Below are 16,823 nucleotides of genomic sequence, written 5' to 3'. Positions count from 1 at the left end.
AAGAGACATGAAAATGTATTGCGTTGAACACAATATGTACCACTTCTCCACCTGTTGCTAAGTCATCAGTGAGCTACATATAGTTTAATGATGGCAAACACGCTAAATTTTTCATTTTGTAAAAAAGAAGCTGTTGAAGTCAGTTGGTCAGAAGTTTGCAAAAAAAAGAACACGGAAAAAAATAACAACAAAAACACAAAACACATCAACAAGCTATGTGAGTCGACATATCTGTCGGAAAAATAAACCGTCTACTGTGGGCAGGGACACGGTGGCCATAGAGAGGTCAGGGAGGAATCCCGGCCAGCTGGTCTTTTTCAGGCTGAATCGGCCAGTGGTTTTTTTTTTTTTCCTCCACATGTCTGCCTCATCAAAAACACAACCATGGTGCTGCGCGGGCGCGAAGCAACGTCAGACCGGTTCAGTCTCATATCTTGCATTAAGCGAAGATACCAATGGCCTCTCCTAATTTGGAAAAAAATAAGTAAGAAAGAAACTGGAGCGCGATAAAGTAGCAAAGGTACTGGAAGGAAAGGAGAAATAGATGAGTGGAGTAGAGAAAATGTGTGCAGGATGCAGCCTGTGCACAAAATTACCCAACAATTACATTTTTACTGCGTTTTATTTTTAACTTCGGGACCGCAGATCTTTACTGGAGGGGCCGAGGTCAGCGTGATTCCAGTCAGCAAGGCCAGTAACCACACCAGACCGAGCAGCATGGCTGCAGCAGGTTTGCAAACACTCCCTGCATGGCCCTTCCCAGACTTAGCATATATTATGTTTGTGCTTTGGACATTAAGGGTTACAACATATGTGTATAAATAATTACTCTGCTTTATCAATTAAAGTGAATACCAATCTATGCTGACTGACCAGGAAGAGGAAGACATTACTGTCGAGAGTGTGTGTTTAAAGGACAATATTTTAATACATGTAGGCTACATGCTGTTTTCCTGTTGTATTTTTATATTAACTATTCTTTACAAGCCCAAGACAAACAGAAATAAGTTTCAAAATGCACTTACTGTGTTTGTGTGTTTAGTGCTTTCCTTGTTTCTTTTTTTATAGTATCTGTATTCTAACAGTGTAAATTTTATAATGTTCATTATTGTTGATGTTATTGTTATTTGTAGCTGAGGAGGTCAGTTTTAGTTGAGGAATTGATGCAGAGGGACAGGATAAAGCCAGCCATAGGAGTGAGGAGGAGGAGACAGATGAAGAGTTCCAGGAAAAAGAGGATGAGAAGGTGATGATGATGATGATGATGATGGAGCCACCCAAAAACCGTGCCAGGTTGGTAATCTGTGTTTGCATTGAATTATATTAAATCTCTTGAGATCTGAGGATTGCAGGTCCAAACCCAGACCTTTTGACATTTTATAGCTAATAGCTGATTCATTTCCAGTCTAGCTTGCATCTTAAGGTATACCTGTTTATTTTATTTTGGAGATTTTTTTTGCAGTTCTACTGGCTCGCTTTTTAACACAGTAGGCTGACAGGAGGGGGGTTGGACAAGGTGCAAAGGACCTTGGGTCAGAGTTGAACCCAGGTCGACCGCGTCACGGACTAAGGCCTCTGTACATGGGTCTTGCTACCCGCTGCGCAACTAGCGCCCCCAAACTTGTAGTTTTTGTTCCCTAACATTTGCCATGATTTCTATGGCAAGTTGTTTCTTTAGTACATTTTTCATAAACTGAAAACTCTTTTTATTTCTATCATTGAATACATACATACATAGTTTTAACGGTTGAAAAAAGTGTTTTTAAACGGCAAATAAAATATTCATGTCAAAATTATGGTTCCACTTGCATCCGTCGTGTGATCGGATGAAAGGCCTCTCCAAACCGGGCTGAATTTCAACCAAAGCCCACCCATGACTGCGGGCATGTTGCTAACACTGATAAACACTTTAACTAACAAACACGAACCTTTTAAGCTATGAAAGTAACTTCACAGGGAGCAGATAAGTAAACAATCAGTAATCTGTCAATATGCATGTTTAGTTTACAGGGATCTCTAAACTTCTACTTATTTCTGCTGTTTTTTAGGTATTCTTCCAATGTGTACATTGGTTAGCAAAAGAAAAAAAAAACAATATCTTCAGAAACAACCTGCAGGCTTTATGGAATTTAAGCTGACACTCATTTTTAAGTATATCAATACTTAAAAATGGGTAAAGACAATAAATGCCCATCCATTTATTGTCTTTAGCCAATTATCCTTGCAGGATTGTGGGAGTCTAGCATAACTCTGAATTGATTCCATATTATTATTATTATTATTATTATTATTATTATTATTATTATTATTATTATTATTATTATTATTATTATTATTATTATTATTATTATTTGTGTTTGTTTTTAGTTCTCTGTTTTTATTTTGGAGTACATTAAGGAATACAAGTTTATAATTTTTAATATAAAACCAGATAAATTGCAGTGTTGTAAAACTTTTGACCGGTAGTATACAATATTTGTGTATAATGGCACAGACAATAAATGTACATTTCACAATTAAATTAAATTAGACAGAGCTAATTGCATACAATTAGCTTTGACCACTAGATGGCAGCAAAGTCCTTGGTACTGCTGAATACGCTTCAGCAGGCATGTGGGGTATAAATCGGCCACCGTGGCTGTTTGGTGGTTTAAAGCAAATTTGCAACAACATCTTCAAGAGGATAACAGACCATTAACTATAATTTATGTGTATCAGCCCAAAACTCCACAGGAGGTGCTGATTAACGAACTGAATGATGTTGGGACCATCATCAACTAAAAACACCACTGGTAAATGGGGCCAATGGGGTTCTTGCAGAGAATGTCTGAAGTTAATCAGTGAAGATCTAAATAGTGCAAATACGGCTCTATCACATAGTTTCCCAATAAAGTACCTTGCAGTTTGTGGTTGTAGCATTCAAAAAACTGGGGAAAAGTTCAAGGGGTATGAATCATTTTGCAACTTCTTGCATATTGTGCAACATAAAACCTGGTGCAGAAGTATAAACCGGCTGAAATTATTACCAGCAAATATAACCTGATCAGAAGTTTTAAAAGGTTTAATTCAGCTTTAACTGAAATCTCTTTAGAGCAAATACGTGTTTGGTTTTTGCTGACAAATATAGAAGATGAAACTCACGGCAAGACAGGCTTACATTAAATGCAATGATTTATTTTTTATTTTTTAGTTGGCTAAGAGTTTTAAATGTATTTTGTTGGAAGCAGTCTTTAAGTGGCCACTGAAATGCTTTGTGATATAAAATCAATTCCAAATGTTGCCGTTGCCAGTTCTCCTACTTTCTTCTGAGTCAGCCAAGGTTATATCTTCCTGGTAATTTTTGTGGCAGACTAAAAGGATTTTTTTGGCAGACTATTGCTCTTTTGCCTTTAAGGTAGAGCCTCATATACTATATCTGGAAATGTAAACTCGTTGCTGCCTGGAAAGCTCCTTCGGTAAATGAGAGTTATTGTACGCGTGGCTGGCCTGAAAACAAATGTGCTCTAAAATGTTGATTCCAAAACTAGACTGAAAAAACTTCTCTCACAACTACAAGATATCAAATTGTTCATCTTGCTTAATCTAAAGCAGAATTTACTAAAAGCAGAATTTAGGTATTTGAAAGGTTTAGCTAGAGAACTGTGAAGTAAATTCCCTTCATCACATTTAAACTAATGAAAAGGAAACAAGTAAGGAAGATAGCCCTTGTTTTTTATTACCAGACGTGAGTAATAGTTATGCAGTCAGTTCCCAATGAGATAAGAGCACATTCTGCAGGACATCCAAATAACCTAGATACAATACCTGCCGTCCCTTCCCAGGGGTGAACTGATGGGGATTAAGCCAGGCCAGAATTATTGACTACCAAATCATATCTCTAGGGAAATATGCACAATTCTTTCCACTTAAACCTGTTGGCGATTTCAATTTTTAACTAATGTTACAACTAATTTCTAGTAAAACTGCATTCAGTTTGAAAAGAGAATGTTTTTTTGTCTTGGCCAGTATGACTTTTTATGGCATATTTATCACACAAAAACCTAAAGCTTATTTAAAAAAAAAAATATTCATGTGCTTTAGAAGGACACGTAATCCCCAAAACAGCTAGAACCATGTTTTTGGCAATGCTGTAAAGGAAGTATGGGTTTCCAATAATCTACTTAAGTTACCAAGAAAACTGCAATTACTGAACTTCATAACTCTACTGCTAAAATAGTGAGTTAGGTGTTTTAAGATTTTAGAAAGAAATGATTAATTCTTCCGTTTATGTTGTTATTAATAATCCTTCCCAACTCTCTATAAAAATTGCAATAAGGGTTGCTGACATAGACGATTGGAATGTGTGCAATATTATTCTGTATTTATGTGGGCCACGCCACAGAGATTAAATAAAAGTGTCTTAATTCTCGTTTAGCTTTTCTTGCTCTTGACTGACATCAACCCGAGACAAACATGATTTTATATCAGTGAACTTCCAAGAGAGGGCACAGGTGCCTCCCAGCTCACACTTGGCAGAACCCCAGATTGAGTGAGAATGAACATTAGGCAAAAGAAGTTCAAGACTTTACAGTTGAAGATGCATCGATTGCAGTTTTCTATGGCAGTTTTTATTTTTCTGTTGTATGTATATGGTATGATATTTATCGTAGCAGAAATATTTAGTGTGCTTAAATACAGCCTTGACATTATTAAGCAGGACTATTTCTACAGCAACAATTCAGCAAATGTTTATTTTGTAGCATAAAAATAATAGAGCTTCTTAACATTTTCAATCCTTTTTTAAATTTCCAGACAAAACTGAGTGATATTTAGCAGGAATTCTTTTAACAAGTATTTCCCATGTGTCAGCCTTGATATGTCACGAAGCAAACTGGACTTTAATATGTACCCTTGTTTACATGGCAGGTGTTAATATAAAAGAAAACCTCTCTCAACGTATTACTCAGCAACAAAATAAACAACAGAAATACTCCTATATAAATTGTATTGCTTCCTTTAGTAGGCTTCTAAATCTGTTGAGGGGAAAACACACTTTAGTCACATAAAAAAAAAAAAAACAGCTAACCTTTACTCTTCACAGCGAAACCTTCCACAACGAACACATGCTATTTCTAGGGCTGATTGTCTACATAATTAAGGGGCTTTTACAGACCTGAATAAATTCTGATTTTTGAGTGCAATGTAATCACGTAAGGGATAACGTCCGACCAGGTGTCCATTATCAGAAATTAATGGATGACACGGAGGCATGAACCGTCCTCCACTTCACGTCATATGCTTGCTTCTGAGAAGTCCATTAACTTCTGATAATGGAGAGCTCGACGAGCATTATCCCGCTTATACCATGGTCACGAAATAAATAAATATTGAATCAATCATTAATACTTCTATGTGTCTTTCACCATTACAATCTTAGATTTTTCACAACAAGCAGCTGAGAGAACTATATAATCTCTCTCGCTGTGACGTGTTGCCAATGTAATCAGCATCAACTGCCTTGCCGATTGAACCAGCGCAATTATCTAGAACAATCAGGCTATTTCACAGGAACTTATTTATAGGTGTCCTATAACACTTTGTTACGGACATCCTGAAGCCAATCAGAATCGAATATTCACCCAGACTGTGGTATAATGTGGGTTAATGCACAAAGAAAAGAATGATTCCAGTCCACTGGTCAAAGTGAAATTTGCCGGATAATAACCATCTTCTAAGAAGTCCGAACATCTTTCCTAGTAATACTAAAACACAGTTGGTCGTATATATATTACAGGTGAGGACAGAAGTACCAAGGAGAACAAACCGCCCTTATTCCAATTTATGTAGCGCAATCATTTCGAGACATGTGTTCGCTTCCTTAAGCATCTCACCATGATGGTCTGGCCTGGTTTGACCACGTTCAGTTCGGTCAGGCTCTGCAGAATCTCACTGACTGCCTTCTCACTCAGCGAACCACCAACCAGAAGATCTCCTCCTCCTGCTCCATGCCCTCTTTCATGAGCGTCCTCATCTTCCTCGCCTCGCTCAGTTCCTGAGAGTTTACGAGCTGTGGAGGGAAAACACAAAAAAAAACCTGGATTCATCCCTCTGTGTTGTACTAATGTGCAAAGTCCTACAGGTCTTCTGAAAGCTCCAGCATCTGACGATAAATCATTCATTAAACACCGATTAAACATAGATGGTATGATGGCTAAAAGCTATTCTAGGAGGAAACACTGCCAATTATCAGGACATGATGAAGAGCTTTGTGTTCTACTGTGTAAATTACAGTTATTATCTCAGTTGAGTTTCAGCCCACAGAACTGATCTCAAAGAGGATCTAGGTCAAGAGTTTTTCTTCGGTCTGTGCATTATCCCGATTCACAAGGCATCTGTGCTTTAGCTATTTGATAAATGGTGAAAATGAATAAACTGGTAAGGTTTTGATGGTGAGGTGAGCTTTGATGGTAATATTAAGTAATGCTAAGGCATGGAAACATAATTTTAAAAGTCTCAGTGCGACCTTAGTCAGAGGAAAGACGTGTAGAAGTCAAAGTGCCCTGTAAATTCTAATACATGGTTATGCAGAGCCATTTGTGATAAATATATAAAATAATAAAAAATGTAATGAAATGCACACAATACGCTAAGTACCTAAACTAATTTTTTGTCTGTTCCTTGTTTTTTTGGGAGTTTTTTTTGCACGGAGCAGCTGGGGTTTGAAGAGATAAAAAGGAATTAATTCAGAGCTTCTGAGGATGCGGTAAATAGAAGAAAAAAGGGGAAAAAAAGACACTATTGTGTAAAGAATTTCAGTCCTTTTCTGTTTCTGGCTGAGACTAAAACAAAAAGGTAACATTTGCGCCCAGAGATTTCATATCCAGGTCAGATTGCTCAAGAGAAATATGTATAAACAACAAACTTTGGGCCTGTGTTATTAGAGCAGAAAGCAGCAGGTAGATGCCAAATGCTGACAGATTCAGGGTTAATCGCTGAGGTGAAGAGGAAGCTGCTGAATCTGATGAGAACTCGTTGTGTCACCACAGGTGAGCCAGATGTTCCCGACAGGTGCTCAAATCACAACGAAATAATCCATGGAAACAATTAGCATTTCTTTCATTTGACATCAACAAATCCGTAAAAAGGGATTTTATACGCACATCAAAGCAGCAAAGCATTAAAGCTGCAGTGAGGAAGAGAAACTTTAGCATGCTAAATTTAGATCTGGGCTTTGTGAAGTCAAAATAAGGTAAAGTTTTTGGTTTTAGTAAGTCATTAAAAAAACTTCAACAACAACAAACAGTTTTTTTTTTTGTTTTTTTTTTGGCTTGCTCACCTCCTGTGCTGCTCCCTGCTTTCTTCCCTTTGATTTACACCCAAACATGCCTGCATTGACTTCTTCTCTCTTGTCTCCAAACAAACACCGCCTACAATATTTGAAAGGGCACTTGAAGATTATTAAAAAAAATGTGCTGAAGTGGGATATTTAGAGTAGGAACACGTTTTAGTGAATATGTAGAAAGGCTTAAAAAAAACTTTTCCGAAGAATATTTCACATGTTTTCAAATTTTAATAAAAATTGCATCTGGCCTACAGTGTTGTTTGCTTATACCTTGTTCCCCCACAAACTGCAACAGGACATTTTAACATATTGCTGCATAGAATTGTACATTATGAATGCTGCAGGTTTTGAAATTGTTAAATAAAAACAACCTATGCTTAAAACATGTGCTTAAAATCATATTATCTAAATTTTCCTCTGTCGCCTGTTTGGGAATTACATGGCATAAAAAATCATGCTTACTTACATCTGATGCACCAATCACCATCATAACCTGACAATTTTATTTTTATTGATCAACTCTGATCGATGAGTCAAAGAATAGTTAATCTTTTTTCCTCCAATTAATTTAATGCGTCAAACTAAAAAACAATTTATTTTTTATGTAAACCAAAAAAACAGTGGTTTGCATCCAATATTTCAATAAAGCAATTAATTCTATTGTGAATATTTTAAAAATGTATTTTGGGGTTAACAACCTCTATTTACACCATTTAACTTTGACAAACCAGAGGTTAGTAACATTCTTTGTCTTGTTTGTTACGACTGCAATGGTGGAGCTTGACCCGGCCAGAGCCCAACGGACCGGAACGGAGCAGAAAACTGGAGCTGTTGCGTATTTTGATGGTGAACGATGGAGAGCGTGTATTCATGGAGAATGTGACATTTGTCTCATTAATTTAAATAACAACGTAGTTGCTCCGTCGGTCAGATGTGAACAGAACGGAGCCGTCACGGAGGGTGTGGATTGGAATCTGGGGTGATTTCAGCATTCTGAAACACAGCGCCTGATTTATTACAAAAAACTCCAAAAACTAAAGCAAGCGGCAGAAAGACCTAAATACAGAAACTTCTCTAAATACTGAAAATAAAAAGTGGCTTATAAGATGAGCTAAAAACAAATCAAGAGCAGAAATCAGAGATAAACCCCCCCGTGTCCTCTCTGTGTGTGATTCTCAAGTTACAGCTACACATTCTTACCTAAATCTGAATGCCTTAACACTTTAAGATCAGAATCAGAAAGGACATTGGCATGTTGCAAACATTTACAAGCTTTAACTTCCTGCCTGACGTCCAAAGATGTTGTTTCAATATTTCCACACCATGTTTTGTTTTTCCTTAGGATGAAATCTACTCTGAACTGCACCAGTCTCTCTGACAGCAAAATACCACAACATGATGCTGCCACCTACGTACTTCCCAGTTGGGACTGTCTTCAGTGATCTGCAAGCTTCAGTTTCTTCTCTAAATGTAAAAAATGGTCATAATGGACGGACAGTTCAATTGTAGTTCCATCAGACGGGACTGAGTCCAAAAATTTGGCACTTACCTCTGAGTTAATTTTGTAAACTGTAATCTTTTCTGTTGCATTTGTGTTACTGGCTTCTTCCTCGCTGTGGCCTTTCAGCCCTGCAGACTAAAAAGACCTTGCAAGGCTGCAGTAGAAGGTACTTGGGGAGGTCTCCTCATTCTCCCATCCATGCACAGAACTATCCTGGGGAGCTGATTTACAATTATACGCTCCCGGATGTAAGTCATTTACGGCTTGTCTGTCAATCTGTCAAGGTTTATTTTAAGCACCTGGTAGCTAAGATGTTGCGGCACGATCGATTCAAAAGCAGCAGGAGCCCCTTCGCTGCTAATCTTGGCAAATCTTACAATAACTGCAGAGGGCTTTGCAAGACAGCCTTCGCCTCGACAGGGTATGTCATCGCATTTTAACATCGATCCTGTCACATCCCCAGTGATGTGGGGCATGCATATTCGTGGTGTTTTTCTGCTGCTCTGGAGAGGTAAAAGCGTGTCCTCACCGTGGCTGCTGGGCTCCTCCGCCGACTTGTCACTCTCACCATCTGGTTGTCCGTCGGCGTCCTGCTCGGCATGCTGCAAACTCAGTTTGTGGCACACCTCAAACGCCTGCCCCACTGTTCGCACGATACGCATGGCCTGAGTCTGAGAAGGATGGAAGTGTTAGGTCCCCGCTAGCATAGAGGGGTAAACAAAGGTGAGTCAAATATGTGTTTTTCTTTTTGGTTCTCTACACAGTAGAGAAGCAATACAGAAACACATTGAACTACTTAGCTATTTTTGTCAGGGGGAATAAAACATTGATATGCCTTGTGTGGGACGGCTGACTGATAAGAAAATACCGGACATTGGAGCCAAAACAATGTACTACAACATTAGAGATGCAAAGAAAGGGATTAAAAGAAAGGGGAGATCATTTTCTGATATTTGTAAGCTTTGTCCTTTAGCACAGCACTTTTGTATTCACCACAGGCTGTGGCTCTGCTAAGTGAGGGAATATTGACTAAGCCAATGGAAATTTAATTTAAGATTCAATTAAAAACCCAAAATGGATTGCTGAACTGATCAGAAAACAGATTCCAAGAGGGAACAAAAAAGAAAAAAAGAAGTGCAGTGCCAAGAAAAGTATTTGCTCCCTCTTATATTTCATCTACGTTTGCCTTTTTGTCATACTGGAATGTTTCGGATCATTGAACTGATTTTTAACATCAGACAAAGACGACAAAATGCTGCTTTTCAAAAGTTGATTTCACTTAAAGGTGCACGGCCACATTATTTGACATTTTCTAAATTTATACATCAGTAACTTACTCTCGTTGCATACAAAGTTTTTATGAAAAATTATCACATCCTGCTGGCGTATTAGTTGTTATTTTGCTGTTTTACATTTTGTTTTTGCTCAATTTGTTAGAAAACAAAGCCCTTCATGTTTATTGTTAATAACAACATAAGTACGTGCACAAAAGCACATGTGCAGTAAGGGATGAAACAAGGAAGTGGCTTACGGCTGTTAGCATCTCCCAGTAAAGTAATGAAAACAACGAACAATGGTCCAAGACCCAGTGGGGAAAAAAACGCAATAAATACATGATTCCAAGAGGGAAAACACTGGAATAGTGCTGGGAATGTAGTATGAATGTTGGTGTTTACTGAAGGGGAAGCTAAAGCTAAGCTGCCAAGACTTAGATGTGACTGCAGAGTTGATAGACGTGAGTAAATGTTCTGATTTATACTGTGATATAAATGTAGTAATAGCAATGCTCTTCTTAGCGTCTACACTACAGTATTAAGTAGAAACAACATTATAAATCAATCGATTAATTGATTGGATCTTACCATGATTGCCAGACGAACTCCCTAACCTCTGTGCCACAGTCGCCCCACCGTAATATAATATAATATAACTTCCGTTTATGAACGGGAATTTCATTTATCTGTGATGTTCTGATGTGAGTTCCTGTAGATTGGTCTAATTAATAATGGTTGGTCTTCAATCACGGCAAGCTGCCGCTTTACGGTGAGGCATTTCAGTGCGTCAGGCTCGTTCCGGCATTATTTAATTTTGATTTATTGATTTATTTGTCGCCAATGATAGTTCGTTACGCATATTATGTACAATAGTTTACTTGTGTTTTATTATATATGAATGAAATATGAGTATCTTGTTATTGATGTAATTAGTCTTTAGGAATAAAGCATTGATTATGTATGGAATATGGATTAAGTATGAGTTATCATAAATTAGTAATATCTTCTATCCAGATTAACTATTTATTTATTGATAATTAATGCTAAATTGGGTGTAGTTATTATAAAGTGTCACCAGAGTACATTGCTGTGTGTATTTTGGTTATTTTTGTCTGATATTACAATTTCTGGATGATTTGATATATTTGTGTGTGACAACAAGGTAAAAACTGAAAATATCTATAAGCGGGTAAATACTTTATTACAGCACTGTATACAGGAGCCTTGTTAATCAATTTCTATCTTTTTTTCTGTCTTTAAGATGATTTTAGGTTGCCTTGTTCCTGTTTCCAGTCCTCGTGCACAACTAAGCTACTGTAATCTTCTGCAGCCTGTGGATTAACATCTTGACAGAGCATCCTCCATTTTCTCTCTCTTCAATAAGCACCCAAACGCGGGAGCTCTCCATAATCGGTACTTTTTGAAGGATTAAACTGTGGAGCAAACCTGTACCTTCTTTTTAGACTTGAAGACGTTACATCTGAACGAATTACTGGAGCCATCTCTTGCAATATAGCTGAAGATCTTCAAGTCCTGGGAGTCATGAGATACATAGAAAATCCTGGAAATCATCAAAGCAGATGGAAATGCTCAGTGAAATAAATTCATAAAGATGACCCACAAGGATCTGTACCATTGTCTTTTGAAGTATCCATCACCTATAATAATGACTACATCACAAGTAGAGAAAAGTGGGACATCTTTTTCACATTACATTGAAAAATATTTACTGCTATGAATAAACATAATCCTGTTTGCCCAGTACCTTGATCCAAGCTTAAGGCTTTTGGGCCTTTCTGTGACTGAGTTTGACACCACTGGATCATTAAAGCATCTTTATGTATGCCCAGTCCAAACCTAAATCTAAGCCGGGAACCATAGCAAGACAATAACAATGTGTCTCCATTCAATTTGATTGACGGTGAGCTGTTTTTTGCTATGAAGAAAGGAATAAATCTACTTTAAAAATACAGAAAGTTGCAGCTGTAATTTGATCAAAATGTCCTTCTACAAAGAAATAACTCAGGAGGGGTTGAAAACAAATGCACCAGTTTTCTCCCACTCTGTGCTGCGCTATCTCATAAAATCCCAATAAAATGCATTTAGGTTTGTCGTTATAACATGATACGACTTGGAAACATTAAGCTGTATTAATGGTTTTGCAAGCCATGTTTTTAAAGTTACGGCTTAATATGATAAAGTGATTGTTGCTCACTAAAGCCTTCTATCCCCGTACAAAGACCACAAAAAGCACTGAACCATTTTATCAGTCTAAAATGTTTGCAAGCAGACTAACTCTGCAAAAGTATATAGTTTTAAGACTTTACATACACTTACTTCACCAGCTACATCAGTCATAGACTATTCATGAACAATGTGGCTACGTTTGGCACACTAGGGCTTGACAAGAATTAAATAATATACATCGATCGATAGACGTATATCGATGATAGAAAAAAAAGGGTCAATAAAAAGTTCAATAAAATAACAGTTTTCCTTCCTTTTGCATTTTAACCATGTAGGGTAATATTACAGTCCCAACATCCTCCCAACCAATCACAATGCAGACCCAGGAACCAAGCTCCGCCCTTATGTGATTAAAGAGAGCACGCGTTTTTTTTCTTCTTCTTTTTTAAAAACGTGCAGTTTTGGTAAAAAGTTGGTTAAATAAAGGGTTGAGTTTGAAATCACTGTTTGTGGTTTTGTATTCAAAAATAGGCTAGCCAATAAAATGGCCAGGGATACATTTAAAATATATGTTTTGAATTTGTTGATAATTATCGATATCGAATACGATTTCTATATTATCAATACTCTTTTTTTCCATATCGTCCAGCCCTACGGCCCATGTACTGAGACTGCAGGCATGTCCACAGCGTGGCCTTGGGGCCATTTGCAGCCCCTGTACTTACTGTATTTTTTAATTAGGCCAAAATTATTACAAACTCTTACAATTGCAAATGTTAGGAAAAACATAAAGCCTTGGTCCTTTAATAACCAAACTTTTTACTTCCTCTTTGATTTCATTGCATACAGAAACACATCTATCCAATGACTTGTACTAAAATGCAGAGTTTGGTACACGAAAATCGTCTATAAATTCATTAATTAAAATACTGCAAGTGTTTTCAAAGAAAGGTTGACCCACATTTTGTTCTTATAAAGAAAATAATTGTTTTCCCCATTGAGCGCAAAGCAATGTACAGCTTGGATTACCACCTTTTAAAAAGGTAAATGTGCACTGCAATAATTCTCATATCCCTTTCATACAGAAAATCTGACAAATTTAAAACTTCAAATATTATATAATTGTATTTTGTGAAGCAGGTAAGAAAAATTCCTAAAAATTTTTTTTAGTAATTTTTGTTTTTCTATTTTATTTTATTTTTTGACCTTCGAGTACTTTTGACTTGACTATTTTGACCCGTGTGACAAAAAGTTTGGACACCCCTGGCTTAAAGTATGTCTTAAATGCTGAGAAACATGGAAGAACATGGCTTTATGCATTAAACAACATACAATTTACATCAAGAGGCCCAGACTGTTTTTTATTAGAGTTTTATATTATATTGTATTTTTTTTATATTACGGTTTAATCAGCTGTAAGAAATAAATGTAGTCAGAATTGAGGTTTTAATCTGCCAGTTTATATCTTTGCAACATACCTGTATATTGGATCATGCATGATCAACATCTTGCTCTCGTCCCATGTCCATTCTTTTCTCTGTGGATGACACAGATTAGCATCGTGCAGATAAAAAGTTGGATTGTCTAATTGGGGAGTTTACCACAGCTCACCTTCTGTTTTTTTCGTAGAGCCACCTTGACCCCATCCACAGACACCACGATGCTGACCTTCTTCTTCTTGATGTTCTTGGCTTTGAATTCATACTGGAAAAGAAAATCCAAAGAATTAGAAGGGCTCTAAAAAGTCTGAGTGAGCTAAATTGGCCATCGACCTTGTTCATTTCAAATCATAGTAGATGCTTCTTTTTACAGTGTCTTACAAAAATATTCATATCGCTTGAAAACTTTTACAGCGACAAACTTCAATGTATTTTACTGAAATGGTATGCAATATACCAACATAATGCAGAGCATAGTTGTGAAGTGAAAAAAAGAGAAAAAGATAAATCAATTTCAGTGTCATTTACAATTAAAAATCCAAATAGTGCTTTACACGTGTTAATTGAGCCTCCCTAAGTCAATAGTTCAATGGGTGTGGATATCTTGGCAAGGCACTACACTTTTCTATACAGGGATTTACTCTGCCATAAAAACTGCACACATTTAGATCAACCCTTTTTGCTAGATGGAATGATATTCCGGATTTTTCTAGGGAATCTTCTAGGAGAACAAATATTTCTCAATAATATCTTTGCTTGAGTTGGCTAAGAAATCTGGGCTGTGTTCACACACGCCGAAGAAAACTCACAAGGAAAGAGGCATTGGACCCACCTAACATTGCCTCAACTATTTAGTAAAACATCCGAGCGGTGTGATTGTCTTCATAGTGCTTGCTTAGGGCAAAACAAAAGCTGTGCATGCACTTAGTCACTAACACGTTTTCCCCTAGTCAGCTGGGCTCAAGGTCTGCTGAGGCACCTTGCATGTCTGGTCTGTCAGCTTGCATCAGGGGTCAATTTAAACAAGAAACACACTTAGACTCTTTCCAGCAACAATCCTTTAAGGGCTACAATGGGACAGTCAGGACCTGACTGTTTATCCTCGTGTTTGTCATGTTTGCTGGTAGCAGCAGTTGGCTGTCTTAGCTTTGCTATAAAAACTGGAAGGAGGGGGGAAAAAAAACAGCTAGTGTGCGAGTGCGTGCGTGTGCGTGTGTGCACAAATCTTAACCGCACTGTTCAAAAAGAGAGTGCAAAGGTGCATTACACCAGAGAGCACCATTACAGGAACGAGATGAACAGATGGGCGTTTAAATACTAACCTTGACGCATTGCCTCTGCTGAAACACCGGCACATTCAGGCAATTTTCGAATGAGCCGAAAATGTTTCAATAACCTGCGTGTGTGTGTGTGTGTGTGTGTGTGTGTGTGTGTGTGTGTGTGTGTGTGTGTGTGTGTGTGTGTGTGGATAGAGAGGAGATTCAACCTGCAATTTATAAGCTACTAAAGTTTGTACTATTTTTTACTTCGCTTCCAGTCTCTTAAAGTAAATGTTTTTTTTAAACTGCAATGTCAATTCAAGGTGGCTACATTATCTGCCACAAGGCCATGCTGTGTGTGCGTTTCTGTACGGTCAATTTCTACTTAATTTTAGTTGTAATAATCTATTTAAAAACTTTTATGATATGTGGACAATATTTTGCTTTAGCACCAAGTAAGCAGCTACTTATTGATCTAATTTAAGGTACTTCTTACATCACTTACTTAAAGAAAAAACAGGTTTTCTGATTAATTGACAACTGGACAGTACAGCAGAATCCAAAGCACATACTTCCATCAGGGATACAAATAATTGTATCAAATATTATCTTGTCCATTTTTTTTCTATACAAGATAAAATGGACTGCATATATATTGTGCTTTTCTAATCATATAGACTCAAAGTGCTTTACACTAGAGCTAAATTCAACCAATCACATTCAGTAAAACACACTCATTGACCTTGGGGCTCAGTGCCTTGCCCAAGGGCACATCAACATGTGACAGAACGAAGCTGGAATCGAATCCACAACCTAAAAGACAACCACTTAACTGATTCTCACATTTGGCTGCTGAATTGCCAACTACTTTTTTTAGTTTTGCACTAATTAAAACAATGAAAATATTGTCATACTTTAACTGACAATCTTTCTCATCTCTAATGGAAATAATCAACAGCCTTCAATAAAAACCTGCAGTATCAAAAAGTTATCAAATATCAAGTATGTTTTCTTTGTGTTAGGATTGAGTTTTAAATTTTAGTGTCGTCACACAACTCTAAAAGAAAATAATTTTTAGTCATTACTTTCCAGAAAATCTAGTCGGCCTTGTATCACCTGAAGAACATTTCCAGAATTAAAGCATTAATGTCCCATCAGGTTCTTGAAAAAAATGTGTTTGTCTATAGACAACTTCATTGCAGCAACAGTGTTTTCACAGGTGTGTGCAATCAGACAGCTGCAGTTGATCCAGAACGCTGCTGCCCGCGTCCTCACTAAGACCAAGAAAGTAGAGCACATCACCCCAGTTCTAAAGTCCTTACACTGGCTCCCTGTATTTCAGAGAATAGAGTTTAAAATAATTCTGTTAGTCTATAAATCACTGAAAACACAAATAGCACAAAGGTACATCACAGGCATGTTATCAGTGTATCAACTCTCCAGACCACTCAGGTCTTCTGGCACAAATCTGCTCTGCATACCCAGAATCAGAACCAAACATGGAGAATTAGCATTTAGTTCTTATGCTCCTCTTATCTGGACCAAACTCACAGAATACTGTAAAAGTGCTGAAACTCTGAGTTAGTTTAAATCAGTGTTAAAACCCTATTTGTTCAGAGTTGCTTTTGAATGAAAAGGTTGAAGTTTGTATCTTGACCTACTGCTACTATTCCACAGCAATGTGCTTTTCCCTGTGACGTTTTCTTTTATTTCTTCTGTTCATGTACAGCACTTTTAATTGTCTTGATACTGAAATGTGCTTTACAAATAAACTGGCCTAGCCTGAAGGCCATCATGTTGTTTAGTTTCCAAACTTATTTCTGGACGTTGAAATAAATGCAT

General features: G+C 37.2%; 1 protein-coding gene across 3 annotated transcripts in view; it reads right to left on the bottom strand.

Annotated features, from left to right (window-relative positions):
- Positions 1-16,823, bottom strand: part of si:dkey-34e4.1 (carboxyl-terminal PDZ ligand of neuronal nitric oxide synthase protein) — a 78,566-nt gene that overhangs the window by 22,927 nt on the left and 38,816 nt on the right. For all 3 annotated transcript variants that reach the window (XM_012866184.3, XM_021318346.2, XM_036140404.1), the window contains 5 exons: positions 13,895-13,987; positions 13,762-13,820; positions 11,549-11,657; positions 9,352-9,493; positions 5,871-6,046 (listed from right to left, as the gene is read on the bottom strand). In XM_012866184.3, coding sequence (XP_012721638.2) covers positions 5,871-6,046; positions 9,352-9,493; positions 11,549-11,657; positions 13,762-13,820; positions 13,895-13,987 — 579 coding nt within the window. The remainder of the gene's footprint in view (positions 1-5,870; positions 6,047-9,351; positions 9,494-11,548; positions 11,658-13,761; positions 13,821-13,894; positions 13,988-16,823) is intronic.

The sequence above is a fragment of the Fundulus heteroclitus genome, chromosome 8, assembly GCF_011125445.2.
Source record: "Fundulus heteroclitus isolate FHET01 chromosome 8, MU-UCD_Fhet_4.1, whole genome shotgun sequence".
In the NCBI taxonomy this organism is placed as follows: Eukaryota; Metazoa; Chordata; class Actinopteri; order Cyprinodontiformes; family Fundulidae; genus Fundulus; species Fundulus heteroclitus.
This window is presented reverse-complemented; position numbering and strand designations above follow the sequence as displayed.